General features: G+C 37.6%; 1 protein-coding gene across 1 annotated transcript in view; it reads left to right on the top strand.

The window, feature by feature from the left end:
• The window catches only part of ADGRV1 (adhesion G protein-coupled receptor V1), a 503,044-nt gene that overhangs the window by 184,017 nt on the left and 303,898 nt on the right, over nt 1-15,129 (top strand). The window contains exons 70-75 of the mRNA XM_081054450.1: nt 1,278-1,427; nt 2,466-2,939; nt 7,746-7,889; nt 10,163-10,337; nt 11,025-11,160; nt 12,904-14,006. Coding sequence (XP_080910576.1) covers nt 1,278-1,427; nt 2,466-2,939; nt 7,746-7,889; nt 10,163-10,337; nt 11,025-11,160; nt 12,904-14,006 — 2,182 coding nt within the window. The remainder of the gene's footprint in view (nt 1-1,277; nt 1,428-2,465; nt 2,940-7,745; nt 7,890-10,162; nt 10,338-11,024; nt 11,161-12,903; nt 14,007-15,129) is intronic.

Below are 15,129 nucleotides of genomic sequence, written 5' to 3'. Positions count from 1 at the left end.
CAAAGTGATTCAGGACATCGAGGCAGCCATGACAACGTAACTAAAGGCACTCGTGACAGAGGACTTCCAGAACTGCTTCAGAAAGTGGCAAGAACGATGGGATAAGTGTGTTTGAAGTGAGGGGGAGTATTTTGAGGGGGATTAATAGCAATGTGTCTTTTACTGTAATAAATTGTTTAATTTAAACATTCACCGTATTTTTTTAATCACACCTTGTATCATCTAAAACACTGGCTATCTTTGCCATCAAAGTACATAAAAATTATTAACTAGTTACAAGTCAGATTGTTTGAAGGAAGAATGGTAGTTATTTAATTAGCACAATAATGTGTTGGATTAGATCCGAATTTGATATGAACCACCCAATCCATCAGGGACAGAAAGTGCATGGACCAAGGCAACTGAAAACAGTGCAGAGAAATGAATAATCTCCTTTTAAGTTGGGAAAATACTTTTATCTGGGGTCACTTTTCAGTTGAATTTCTCCAGGGAAACAGGGAGAGAGGGAGAGACAAAGCGATTGATTGATTTGATTGGTTGATTGATTGTGGGGACTGACAGATCCAAAATCCATCGAGCGATCTAGCAGGCAGGAAACTCAGGAAAGAGTTGAAGTTGTGTTCTCCAGTTTGAATTTTGTGGGGCAGGCAGGAAATTCAAGCAGGATTCCTAAGTTGCAGTTATGAGGCAGAATGCCTTCTCCTGGAAACCTCAGTTTTTGTTAATTAAGGCCTTCAACTGACTGGATGAGGCTCGCACACATGAATGAGGATAATCTTTACTTAAAGTCAACTGATTGTAAATATTAATCCATCCACAAAATACCTCACAGCAATGTCTAGACTAGTATTTAACCAAACAGTTGAGCTCTGTAATCTAGCCAGGTTGACACATGACCATCACAGGGATTTTTGCCTCTCTCCACCTTGTATTATTACCAGTAGAAAGAAGTTAGCTAAAATTAACTGGTTAAATAAAACACACATAGGCAAACAAAACTAAAATCAGGCATCAAAGTGCCATCTTTCTGAGATTCTGTAAATTATAGGTCTCTGGACACTTATTTCCATTCTCCTTGGAGAATAAGAACCTACTTGTTTTAGAACAATCAGTGTAGTAAAGACGGTTCTTAAAAATCAGATAGCTTGGGAAATTATACTCAAATATTATTTCTGTTTCTTTCCTTCAGCTATCTGTGTATTGTTATCTTAGATACTATATTTTCATCCATAGTTGTTATATATGTTATTCACTCTGCATTCTGTTTCTGTTTTTAGATACAAAAGTTTGGTGATCCCAATGGAGTGGTTCAGTTTGCTCCGGAATCTTTATCTGTGAAGACCTATTTAGAGCCATCAGCTCTGGAAGGGCCCCAGATCATTACTTTCTTTGTCAGAAGAGTCAAGGGCATTTTTGGAAAAATTACGGTATCATTTTTTCATTTGATTTTTAAGTAGAGTGATAATTTGCCTGACAAGTGTAGTTGAGAGGGACAGAGAAACTGCCTTGTTCTGGTTAAAATTTTTGATAAACTGAAGTGACATGAGTTTTCAGAAAAGGTTCTTTTAAGTATCTCTAACCAGCATCAACCTCTAGCAATTTCTCTAAATTCTGTTACAATTAGATTAAAAAGATCTTCCTCACACATATTCATGAAGAGTCTGAATAAACTGTTTTGTATTATTTTTGTTTGCTGTAACATGAAGCTTTTCCTATTTAAATCTCCCAATGATTTTTGTCAATTGTGTCATATGTTTCTCAGGGCTTTATTTCTCAATGTAATTTTTCCACTTAGCAACTGATTTTTAAGAGATTGCATTTGTGTGTATATTAATATGGGACATTTGAGGATGCCCTTGTAAATCATCAGGAGATTTGTCTGATAGGTCAAGCTTACTTGTTTTCTAGAAATATGTATTTTGTGAAATTTCTCTATAAAGTCACCTCTGTTCCTGTAACTGGTACTTCAGTTGAAGCTTTATGGTTTGGAGGTCAAAAATTCTTGGAAAATAACTGTTAATTCTTGAAATCATATAGATAGTCCCTTTCAGTTAAAACACAAAACCAAATTCTGCTGTGATGCATCAGATTATCTACTCACTTTTTACCTTCAAATATTTATTGTGTATGGTTCCCTGTTTAATGCATTTGTAGTACTAGCATTTTAAAGTTAACTTGCTCCTCTTTATCTTTCAAATTGTTATTACTTTAGAAGTAGGTGAAATGAGATTTTGTAATTTTGTCCTGCAAATTGCATATGACGGCCTGAAAGAAATACTATACTTTCATGATGCTGATGTCATTCTGCCATGCTTTCTAAACTAACTAACTGCTCAGAGAGTTTAGCTTTGAATAATGAATGAGGCACAATTACAATTTCTTTGTAGAGGAAAACTTAATTTAAAGGATTTTGCTTCAATATATTGAATTACATAACTTTTTGGACTTTTTTCCTTTTATTTTAGGTTTACTGGGAAATAAGTAGTGAGTTTGATATTACTGGAGACTTTCTTTCTACAAGAGGATTTTTCACCATTGCTGATGGAGAGAGGGAAGTGAGCTTTGATGTTCATTTGCTACCGGATGATATACCTGAGATAGAGGAAGATTATGTCATCCAGCTTGTATCTGTGGATGGAGGAGCAGAATTGGATCCAGAAAAATGTATCACACAGTTCTCTGTTTCTGCAAATGATGACCCACATGGTGTGTTTGCCATGTATGCAGATCGTCAGTCAGTACTTATTGGGCAGAACCTTAGTAGATTCATCCAAATTAATGTAACTCGGCTTGCTGGAACTTTTGGAGATGTGGCTGTTGGATATCGAATATCATCTGATCAGAAAGAGCAGCCGATTATTACTGAAAATGCAGAGAGGCAGCTGGTGGTCAAAGGTGGTGCCAGATATAAAGTGGACACCGTGCCGATAAAGCATCAGGTTTGTCATATTTTTTTTTTTTAAGTTTCCTGATCATTCCAATCAAACTCCTTCAAGAGAGCCCTTACTTGCCTCATGATCAGTTTTAGTCTTACTCAGTGTTTAAATGCAACCATGAAAAGTGCCTTGGAAAATGCATAATAACTATTGGATAATTTGTAGAGTGAAGTATTTCCAGATTCTAAGTCAATAGATATATTCCAATTTGGAGATAAAATATTTTTGTCTAGATAGTACCAGGAATTTATTTAGTGCTTACAATGTTCCAGGAATTGTTCTGAGTGTGTATGAACACACACACACACACACACACACATGATGCTTGTTGAAGAGGAAAAATTAATAGGCTTCTATGTGCTCTTATAAAAGGGCAAAGCAGTGAGAGAGACTGATGTGTGCTCCCTGGAGTTTGGGAAGGCTACATAAACACAGAGACCGGGACCTGCTTCTCTCCTTGCAAAGCTGGAATATAGGAGATTGACTCTGATTTTTCTCTGATGGTAATGAAGAGAGAGGGCAGAAGATGGCTCTGGCTACATTTGGAGTGAAAGTGCATGGATTTCCTGTGGGTCAAGTAGATACCCTAGCAGTCTTTCTCAGTCTGAGCCAGAGAAAGTGATTTGAGTGACTATTTGTCTTACTCCTTCCAAGGATGGTTCTATAACTAGTATTATTATATGCATGGGAGAGAAGTTAATTTATTTCATGCCTAGGATGTATTATGGCACAGGGGATCTCCTGGTTGAGAAAGGCTTCCCCAGAGGATCACCAGATTAGAGTCATCCTGAGAAAAATCTGCAGGGTGGATCATAAAGCTAAGAGAAATCCAAAAAGGTCATTGTCTCTGTGGAGGAATGGTGATGAGTGGAATTCTGAAGTCTTCAAGGAACACTTGCATCAATTCCATAAAAAGTTGAGAATTTGGGTGCCTGCCTTCACGGAGGGAGAGTGGTCAGCCAGTGTTAGCCAAAAGAGGACTACAGCAGTGAGGCAAGATATTTGTCATTCTGTCTCAAAGCACCCTGCCCCTGTCCCAAACCTAAAAGTGCCAGAGATTCATGGCAAGGTCTAAGGGGGACTGGAGAAGTATTGAAACATCATACCAAGATCCCTTTCCCACTGTAGATCCTAAGCCATAAGCCTAGCAAGTGCTGGGATAAAAAGGGGAGCTTTAACTAAATAGGAGATGGAAGTTTTGATTGATGTTGATCTGGCCTAACTTCCTGAAAGTGACAGGAAGCTTTGAGATCTACTTACAACATTGTCAATAGGTAGTGGAAAGAAAAGCACAGCAGTTTCCTGTTTGTATTCTAGTACTAAGTTTAGCCCACTCAGTAATTGATGATCTTTAGTTTCATGTAAACTTATGATCAATAGAAAATAGGCTGCCATTCAGAATAAGCAACAAGCATATTACATTAATATGTAGCCTTTTGATCTTTTGTGTACCCGAGTCTTTTGTTGTTTAATAAAGGTGAAAATTGGAGGCTTCTTAGTGAGACCTCGGTTCTACAGTTAGTCCTACAGTCCTTTAGTTCTTTGGGAAATTGACTCAATGCCATAGCCCAGTTGTATCAAATTCTAACCTACGTTTCCTATATCAAAAAATTCTCAAGACTGGAATAAACAATGCAAAGCTGGGGAAATAAGAAGTGGATTAATTTAACCAGGATATCCTTTTATTAAGTCTCATTTTCAAATTAGGAGAGTTAAGTTGTTTTTTAAATACAGTGTGCTTAAATTATGTGACCTGAAACATTTTCCCAAACTTATCTATGTAACATCACCGTCTCAATACATTCAAGTTTTAATCTCTGCTAATGAACATTGGGGGACATTTCCTTTAGCTTTTCTAGGAATAGATTTGTATTATATAGCTTCTATTTAAAGTAAGATTTCACTTGACAATAAGACATGCCACATTGAGCATTCTATCTTTCTATTATGTTACTAAGCATTGTGTTCAGTACAAAATTATTCTCAGACTATGTATAGGAAAACCAAAATATGTGATACATATTGTGTGGACTAGAACCGTTGGTCTGCCTAACTGAGATTGTTTCTTGTATTGAATGCTTCTTAGAACATTTTGAAGGATGGTAGTCCTCTTTTCATTTCACTTTGAAAGCTTAATGGTAGTTTATAAACATACTTATCTTCCCAACACATATTTGAATTCTCATCTATGAATTTTTCAATATATTTGAATCTATTTAAATTATTTATTTATTTATTTATTTATTTTTTAATAAATTTTATTGGGGGATATTGGAAAACAGTGTGTTTCTCCAGGGCCCATCGGCTCCAAGTAGTTGTCCTTCAATCTGGTTGTGGAGAACGCAGCTCAGCTCCAACCAAGTCCAGTTGCTGTTTCTAGTCTTTAGTTGCAGGGGGCACAGCCTACCATCCCATGCGGGAATTGATCCAGCAACCTTGTTGTTGAGAGCTTGCGCTGTAACCAGCTGAGCCATCCAGTCCAGAAGCTCAGTGGCAGCTCGTGGTCTTTAATCTGGTTGTAGAGGGCGCAGCTCACTGGCCCATGTGGGAATTGTACCAGCAACTCTGTTGTTCAGAGCTCACACTCTAACCAACTGAGCCATCCAGCTGCCCCTTTAAATTACTTTTATGATTTCTATTTTCAATAGAGTAACAGAAGTTTATTAACTTGTGCATACGTGGAATCTTCCTCTTATTTGCTTATTTTAATGTTTTTCATTAACATTTAAAATTGCATAGGTTTCTTTTCTCTATCACATTCCAGGATGTGTTATGTAAGACTGCACGTAGATTATTCAGTGGCTTTATGTGAGTTAGTCCTCTAAGATAGCTGTTTGGGGCAAGGTATGATATGTCCATAAACAAAAGGTAGGGTTTTTTTTTCAGTGGTCCCTTTTTCCCTCATCTTCTGCACATAATGCATTGCTCTTTGAAGTTTGAAGGATATTAGTTAAAAGAGTTAAATACAGTTCTCCCTGCTCCACCCTCTTGGTAAATGTTAGGACTTTGGGCAGGTCAGCCACAGAGAAGGGCGGTAGGTCTTTTAACAGAGGAAGTTTCCGTTAGGCTCTGAAAACTAGAAGACCCTTGATAATGGTTTAACATCAGAACCTGAGAGTGTGAATTGTTACCTCGCCAGATTAGCAACAGACTTCCTACATGAGGCATGAACTGATGATGAGAATCACTGGTACACTAAAGACACAAGTCTAAGTTTAAAGGAATTTCGTTAGAATGCAAGAAGAATTTTATATTTGTGGTTGAGTCATTTATTCAAACCTTTATTGAGTACTTACTGTGTGCCAACCATTGCAAGAAGCCCAGCAGATACAAAGCAGAGACAAAGACAATTTCTGGTGTCACATTGCTCCTTGTCTAGTGCAGAAGGCCCTTTAATAGCCAGTTAGAAAAACATGTGGGTAAGCAGTGTTTGAGATGTGCCCAGGATATTATGGGGAGGAAAATTCTTTCTATTTGCGTCCAAATGCCATCACAAATGCTGGGAAATTTGTAGAATCATATTGGTAATGCAGTCCTGGATCAAGAAATGGAAGGTTATACTGGAGAACACAACCGCTCCCCCAAGCCTTCAAAGTCCTTTTCAAATTAATCTACCTGATTTTCTTCCGCAGGAAAAACAGCTTTTCCTCGAATCCTGTTACTCCTCTTCAACTTTAATGTTTAATTTTGCACCCCGGGGGTCTGCTGCATCACACAAGTCTGTGTGTGATGGATGGGCCCATGAACGGAGGACCTGGGTGGGAAGACACAAATGACTGGGTTCCTGGCCCTTCATTCTCTAGGAAATACAGACAAAAATCATTAGTTGCCCAGCCAGTGAACAGCGTGGGAAAGGGGCACCCCCTTAGAGGAAAAGTGGGAGGCACATGATTGAAGTAAGGACACTGTGATTTATTTCTGTTTCCTTAGCAGTTGACTGATGATTCACATTCAGTGAGTGTCATTTTGAGAAAAATGAAGAGTGATTAAATGAATGAGACCTCTGTTATACCCTGTTGTACAACACTTGAAACCACTGTGATGCATATTTTGCACATTTGGAGGGTGTGATGTATGTTTAAGTACGTTTAAGTACATTATATTTGAAAGAAGAACAGACACCATGGAAATTGTTACTTTTACATTCAGTAAAGATGTACAGAATTTTTAGTAATATCCCAGAATATGGGATAACAGTGGCTTATCCATTGTCAATAATGTTTAATGGGAAAATGTATATTTCAAAAAAAACCTTTCAAAGTAACACCAATTTTTGAATCCAGGTTTTTCCCTATTTTGTTGGATTCTAAATCTTTGAGAATTGATAATCTAACGCATGGCGTTAGTAATTATTTGTCAAATATTCAACTAATCAGTACACCTAAACTATTATCCATTTTGGGTAAATGTCAGTTATTAGTTCCTACTCAATGAATAGGAAGAAAGTGAGTTTTGCTGGTGTTAGCAGATGACAGACACTATTCACCAGTGAGCTCTTCCCAGTCCTGTGGCCATGATTCTATCACTACTACTACTTCTGTGAATTCCATCATTTCTGAGGCTATTCTGGTCCACATGGAGAATTTGCAAACTTGTGCTTTTTATACTCTGTTACTATCACTCTTTACCCCACAGTTTTTACACTGGCGATTGGTTTTACAACATGGGGGAAGGGGTAATAGATTGATGAAACTGATACAAAAGGAATCAGAGGCGGTGTGCTAATGACTTGTGCCAAATACCAGTGTTTTTCTCTGAAAATTATTTTTTTTTTTACTAAAAAAAGTCATTGATATTGTTTGTTTATAGGTCTTCCTACCACTGGGCTCTAATTTCACCTTGCAGCTGCTGACTGTGATGCTTGTTGGTGGACATTTCTATGGCATGCCAAAAATTCTCCAGGAAGCAAAATCCGCTGTCGTTCCTGTCCCTGAGAAAGCTGCCAATTCTCAGGTACTATCTGGGAACCACTAGAGGGCAGGCAGCTGTTACAGGAAGGACTAAGATTCTTAGAATTTCTAAACATTAACTATTTCCTTAAATCTAAGTAATCCTATGAATGTCAAAATGTACATTATGGATATATTATATGAAAATACTTTGTCAATTTTTGACATTAGGTAGAATAATATGTGTCCTTTTTAGGCTTTCAGGAAGTTTGTATCTTGTGAAATTTGAATGTAAGGTATAAAATTTTTAAAATAATAGTCACCACGAGTCAAAATTTCAAGATTTTTCCTTGATATTGAATATTGAGGTATTTTATGTTAAATAATTAAAAGTAGAATGAAACATCAGTTAATATTTTAGGATTTTTTTCCCTTTATACTAACTTTGTGAATATTTGTCTTTAATTTTCGGTACTCTTTATCCTGTGACAAGTTTGTACTGACGTAGATAAATGCTAGTAGTGAGATCCTGTGACACAGTTGCACGTAAGCATCTGAATCTTCCACCTGAGTTCATTGTAGGAAAGAGTGTTTCCTCAACACTTCATAAATTCACATGAGAATAAAGAATAACTTGAGAGCTTCACTTCCTGTGTAGGCTGCTTCCGTCAATGTAGGAACAAGACATGGCTGTCGTCTCTGGCTATGGTGATGTGGGTCCTTTTGAAACCATTAGGAGGTATCAGTGCATCCTTCTTTGTCAGCTGGGAGCTCCTTCAGTTTGACTGAGAAGGGCTGTTCTAAGATGCAGACATGAGATCTGTGCAGGTGAAGGGGCAAGAGGATGGGCAGATCTGGCCAGGAGCTTGTGTAACACGGTCTGTGGCCATTAAGGGGATGCTCTTCAGTTATTCCCTCCTGAACTGCTTCTCCATAGGGAATGAATTTGCTTTGTCCCTTAAAGTGGAATCCATCACCATGAAAAATAGCTGGGAGTAATAAGTTTCTTTCTGCATCTCCTCTGTTCAAGCAATAATGCTTTGAAGTTTTGTTGTCTTCTTTTTGCTCCTAGGTTGAGCAATCTTATAAAAAAGATTTCTTTTAACCTGAATCATTCATTTGGCATAGTGAAATATTTCCTACTCCTTGTCCATGCACGTTGTCACAACATTGTATAATTGTGTCACCTCAAAGGACAAGATCAGGGCCAGTCATGGGGTACTCCTGTCCTCAGTGTATCCTCTGTATTGCTTACCAGTAAGCAATACTTTTTCACTCGTTTGTGTGTGTGTGTGTGTGTGTGTGTGTGTGTGTGTGTGTGTGTGTGAGAGAGAGAGAGAGAGAGAGAGAGAGAGAGAGAGAGAGAGAGACTTTGTGACTAGGACACTTTCAAGCAGTCTCTAGCTTTGTAGTAAGCATGACCTCACATATACCAAAGCTCTCAGAAATTGCTAAGCAGAAGACTCGCTATAATGAAGACTCTAGGATGGTGTCAAATTGAAGTGTTATTGTTGTTCTTTTTTCTTTTATGCAGCTTCAGAAGCTTTCCTGATGTCATTTCAATTTAAAATGGGAAGAATGAGTTTTGATATAGAACTATTTACCATATGGTACCCCAATTTTATAGGTATTAGACCAATATCCATAAAAAGACCAATTTTATAGATACTGGACCAAAAGAGATAAACTGAATTATCCAAGTGAAGCCCAGAATCTGGTTTTATTCTTACTGATTGATCAGAACTGAATTCATATGAATCTCAGGATAAGCTCAGAAGGTTGCTCTTAAAACAAGATCTTAACTTGATGTAGATGAAAAAGATGGTTGTTTAAAAAATATTTTTTAAGCTTTATCTTTAAAAAAAAAGATACTAAATTGAATCAAAGAGCTAAAAAAAAATCTTAATAGAAAATCTGATTCATGGTGCTCATTTTATGAACGCAGAATTTATTATCATGTCTTAGAAGTCAAATTTCAGTTCTAGACAAATCAGATTCTATAAAGACCCATGAGAAAATCATACTAAAATGACATTTTTAATCCTTTGGTTTTCTTTAACCCTAATTACATTTGCGTTTTTTAGGTATTGTTAATTCAAAGAATTACATTTTGATTAAAAAAATAAAGCAATAAACTATAGTCAGAATTTATAATCAGAATTATAAATTTTCAAGTCTCAGATGTCATTTCTTAAACATTACTCTTTAATTGAATTTATTTAATTAAAGCAAGAAAATATATTGTGTAAACAAAGAGAGGTTGATTTTTAACCTCCTTTCCAGAAAACAAGAACCTTTAGAGAGAAATAAAATATTCTCAGCATGTTTTTCCCCCAGGTTGGATTTGAATCTACTGCTTTTTCACTCACGGATGTCACTGCTGGAACCAGCCAAGTTGTGATTTCTAGGCGAGGCACATATGGCGCTCTCATGGTTGCCTGGGTGGCTGGATATGCTCCTGGGTTAGAAATCCCCGAATTCATTGTTGTTGGCAACATGACTCCGCAAGTGGGTGAGTTGTAGTTTTCCTAAGATCTGCCCGGTAGAACATGAAGATGTATAATTGGCCACTAATTTTCTTGAATTATCCCTACTCTGGACAATGAACTGTTTCTTTTCTAGGTAAATCAGTGCTCCCATATTAGAGTGATCAGAGTGGCAAATGATGCGTGGTGAGAATGAGACAGTTTATTCCATCAGAAAGATTATTCCATCAAATTAAAACCTTCATACCTCACCTGGAAATAATGATCACTAAGCAGAGTACTCTGTTTATACATTAGGAGTTTGTTAAAAGTCGTTCTAAACACTTCATTTGGAACTTATAATAATGATAATAATAATAATAATAATAATAATAATGATAAATAATAATAAAAAGGTACACCTTTGTATCCATTTACATGTTCACCTGAGTATTCCTGACAGTTGAACAACTGTCACTTCATCTACTTAATTTTTTAAATGATACCAATAGCTTTATGAGGATCAGTGAGATGCAAATGTTACATGGTCTGACCTGTACCATGTAGTGTAGACAGGGATTGAAGACAAGGTTTGTTTGGTCTAGGGAGCTCCTGTCAATTTATTTATCCCCTCCCACTTTTTAAATGCTTTACTTTCACTACATTTTTAAGAGTTGAATCCCAATTTAAGAACTCAGAAATGATACCCTGACTCCCTTTTCATGTCCTTTCAGGGAGCCTTTCATTTTCCCATGGAGAACAAAGTAAAAGAGTCTCCCTGTGGACATTTCCCAGCCCTGGTCAGCCAGAAGCCTTTGTCATTCACCTCTCAGGAGTGCAGAGCAGAGCCCCTGGTGGGGCTCAACTTCGGTAAGACCAACTCAATTCTCAGCCCAGGAAGTCTCTGAGGAGTAACTGGAATTAATCAGGAAAAGACAAGGATTACATTCCTTAAAGCAGATGCAGAAACAGTTTTGGTGTAGAGTAACGTGTGGCTTGCATATCAACAATGCCATAGAGAGAGGTTGACTTTCAGAGAATCAGTACCCACAGCTTTCCTTGAAGAGTGTTCAACCTGACTTCTAACTTCAGAATGGTGGCTTGGGGTAATATCTGCAAAAAGAACCATAACAACAAAGTCACCTGTTTTTTTTGGGGGGGTGTGCCTTTTGAGAAGACAGTTCGCCTGAAAAATACCTGATTTCCCCAAAGGATTCAGAGTAAGGAGAAGACTACACAGTAGAGTCCTAATGGGACTTGTAGCAGTGGCTCTTTTGAGTTTAATTTAAGTCAGTATATTTGCAGGTAAAAATGTCCCAGTCCAAAGCAATTTACTTTTCACATATTTTGGGTGGGCTTGATCAGAACAGCAGAGGGCAGACCTTAGAGCCAGACTCGTGAATTTAGTTCTGGCTCTGCCACTTATCTGCTGTGTGACTTAGGGAAAGTGATTTGAGCTTTTTGTTCTTCAGTGTACTTATTTGGAAAATGGGGAAAATTGTGTGTTCAGGTGTGTTTGTATACATGTTTATGTGGGAGATACTGGTTGGCAGAATCAAGTATGGCTTTAGAGAACACATAATCATTTCAAAAGTGTTTGGCCACAGAATGTATTTCAGGATAACAAATTCAAATGCCTTTAACAACAGTAACAGCTGACAGTTTTATAGTGTTCATCCTAGGCCAGGCGTTGCTTTAGGAAAGGTATATGTTTTCTCTTACTCTTCACCACAGCCATATGACCTAGATGCTATTATTAGTCCCATTTCATAGATGAAGAAAGTGAGTCACAGATAGATTATGGAGTGGATCTAGTGTCACACAGCTAATAAGTGTTGGGATCATGATTTGAATCCAGGCTGTCTGGCCACTGTGAGCTCTTAACCACTTTGCTATGTGTTGAGCTATCAGTGCTTGACAATAGAGAGTGATGGCTCTGGGGTGTCCTCCCTAAAGGCATTCATTTAAACTTAAAAAAAAATTAGCCCCCCAAAATATGTCTGTGGTCTGGATTAGGCTGATGGGCTCCCAGTGTTACCTCTGACATAACTATTAACTCACAACAAAACTCTACAGGATAAAGCTAAAGATTAATCACTCAATCTTGGATGTTTCTTCTAGTTCTCATATAAAATTTGAGGAACATTTGTGTGAGAGAATAGTCCCATTACAGGCCCATTGGAAGAAGCAAGGGTTTTGTATCTAGTAGGGGCAACTATTTCTGTTTGGTAGGTGAGAAACCTGGCTGATATCCACAGCATCCTAAGAGGTTTTGGTTCCCTGTGTACTGATGATAAGAGAGAACCTGATGTTTCAGACCCTTCAGAGAGCTGCTCTGGGATGACTGGAGAAACAAAGCAGAGACCAATGAGCTCTTTACTGGGTTAAAACTTGTTAGGTCCCGTTACCCGCTATTGGAGCTCCTGTTCTTACATTTCCTGTGCTTTAGTATAGTCATCAATAAGTAAGTAAGGTTTTATGGGATTTGAAAGGGCATGTCATTTTTAAGATGCCCTCATGAGCAGCATCTTAAATATGTGAAAGATGAATCTCTACAGTGGTTGGTATTTTTGTTTTTCATCATTTCTTTCATGAATTAATTTTTTTTTCCAGATCAGGTTTCACCGTTGCTGAAATTGAACCAATGGGAGTCTTTCAATTTTCCCCTAGTTCAAGAAATATCATAGTGTCAGAGGATACACAGATGATCAGATTACATGTACAAAGACTCTTTGGGTTTCATGGCAATCTTATTAAAGTTTCCTATCAGACAACTGCAGGAAGTGCAAAGCCACTGGAAGATTTTGAGCCTGTTCAGAATGGGGAACTACTTTTTCAAAAATTCCAAGCTGAGGTTAATTTTGAAATAATCATTGTTAATGATCAACTTCCTGAGATAGAAGAATTGTTTTACATTAACCTAACTTCAGTGGAAATTAAAGGATCACAGAAGTTTACAAAAGCTAATTGGAGACCACGCCTGAACCTAGATTTCAGTGTGGCAGTGATCACAATATTGGATAATGATGACCTGGCAGGAATGGATGTTTCTTTCCCCAAGACAACAGTGGCTATGGCAGTTGACACAGCTCTCATTCCTATAGAAACTGACTCCTCCATCACACACCCTGACACAACCAAGATAATTGCCATTCCACAGCCAACCGAAATGGTTGCCATTGTTACTGAGGTAACTGGTACATCTGGCATCCCTGAGCAACCTGTCACCCTCCCTGGTACACCTGCCATGTCTGATGTGGCCACTGTAAGTGCAAATCTTTCCATTCACGGGATATTTAGTCTTGGACCACCCATTGTTTACATTGAAGAGGAGATGAAGAATGACACATTTAATCTTGCAGAAGTTCTTATCCGAAGGACTGGTGGGTCTGTTGGCAATGTCAGTGTAACCGTTAATACGTTTGGTGAAAGATCTGCTCAGAAGGAACCGAGTGCATTGCCCTTTCATGATATTTATGGCATTTCCAACCTAACATGGGCAATTGAAGAACACGACTTTGAAGAACAAACTCTTCTCCTTACATTTGTAGATGGAGAAAGAGAACGTAAAGTATTTGTTCCAGTTTTGGATGATGAGGAGCCTGAGGGGCAGGAATTCTTCTATGTGTTTCTCACAGACCCTCAAGGAGGAGCACAGATTGTGAAGGGAAAGGATGACACTGGATTTGCAGCTTTTGCCATGATCATTATTTCAGGTATATCTTCGGAGTGATAGAGATGAAAATGTACTTTTGTGATGCGAGATTTGTAATAAGATTATTCTCATTCTATTCTAAGTTCAGTTCAAGGGGGGTAAATTACTTGAATCATGCATAGAATTCATTAAAACATTGTTTTCCCATGGTATGGATTCAGAACATGAACACATGATGTTGTTCTGAGATGCCCGGCTAGAATTTAATGGACTGTAAATGTCACTTAGCTCAGAGCCAGTTAAATAATCTCTAAATCTATAGTTTTACAAGATAGGGAAAACTTTAAACCTACTGAAATCCATGTTGTTCCTCTGGAAAATACTTAATTTAGTCATCCAAGTACACAATTGCCTATCTTGTTTTGAAACCTCATTTTGAATTTCCTAACTCCCAAAGACTAAGATCTCTTTGCCAGGAAATTCTTTGTATGAATATCTATTGGGAAATAGAGTAAAACTATTTCCTTTTGTTCCACTTTTGAACCAGTGTAGTCATATAGCTTCTGTACTACTGGTTGTATGTATTACAATGGCTTAAAAAAGCAATCATTTTTTTTTAAAGAGTTCCTTATGTATCTTATAAAATCTTTTGGTGATAATTTGCAGTTTTCCTCATGAAACATGAAACATGAAAACATACTGTATTCCTTTAAGTGGATTAGCTTGGCTTGTCAGTACCTTGCACTCATTAAAGTATTGACAAGACCACCTCATGATTCTTGCCTACTCTGCTCTATAGTTTTACACAGTACTTGCAAGTTTCAGATGACACTATGCTAAAACAATGGACTATTTCAGTGTAGTGTGGGCCCTAGGTTTTTCCCAATTTAAACATAATTTGGTAGTGTGATGGTGCCTGTAATCTCAAGTGTTGCTAAGAGCAGCTTCTTTTACTCAGGGATACGCAGGCGTTTCTTAATAATTGTGTTTTTCTCTGGGGCAAGTAACTGAATGCATTACATAAATCGTCTTTTGGTCAACTCTCTTATTGGACGGTAAATCAGGTAAATGGAGTTCATTTATTAAAGAAGTATTTATTGACCACTTACAATATGCTTGCCACTCTTCTTAGTATTGGGGATACAGCAGTAAACAAAACAATTGCTGCTCTGGTAGAACTTGCA

This window comes from Rhinolophus hipposideros (assembly GCF_964194185.1).
Source record: "Rhinolophus hipposideros genome assembly, chromosome: 7".
Taxonomy (NCBI): Eukaryota; Metazoa; Chordata; class Mammalia; order Chiroptera; family Rhinolophidae; genus Rhinolophus; species Rhinolophus hipposideros.
The sequence above is the reverse complement of the archived record's forward strand: the minus strand, read 5'-3'. Positions and strand labels throughout refer to the sequence as shown.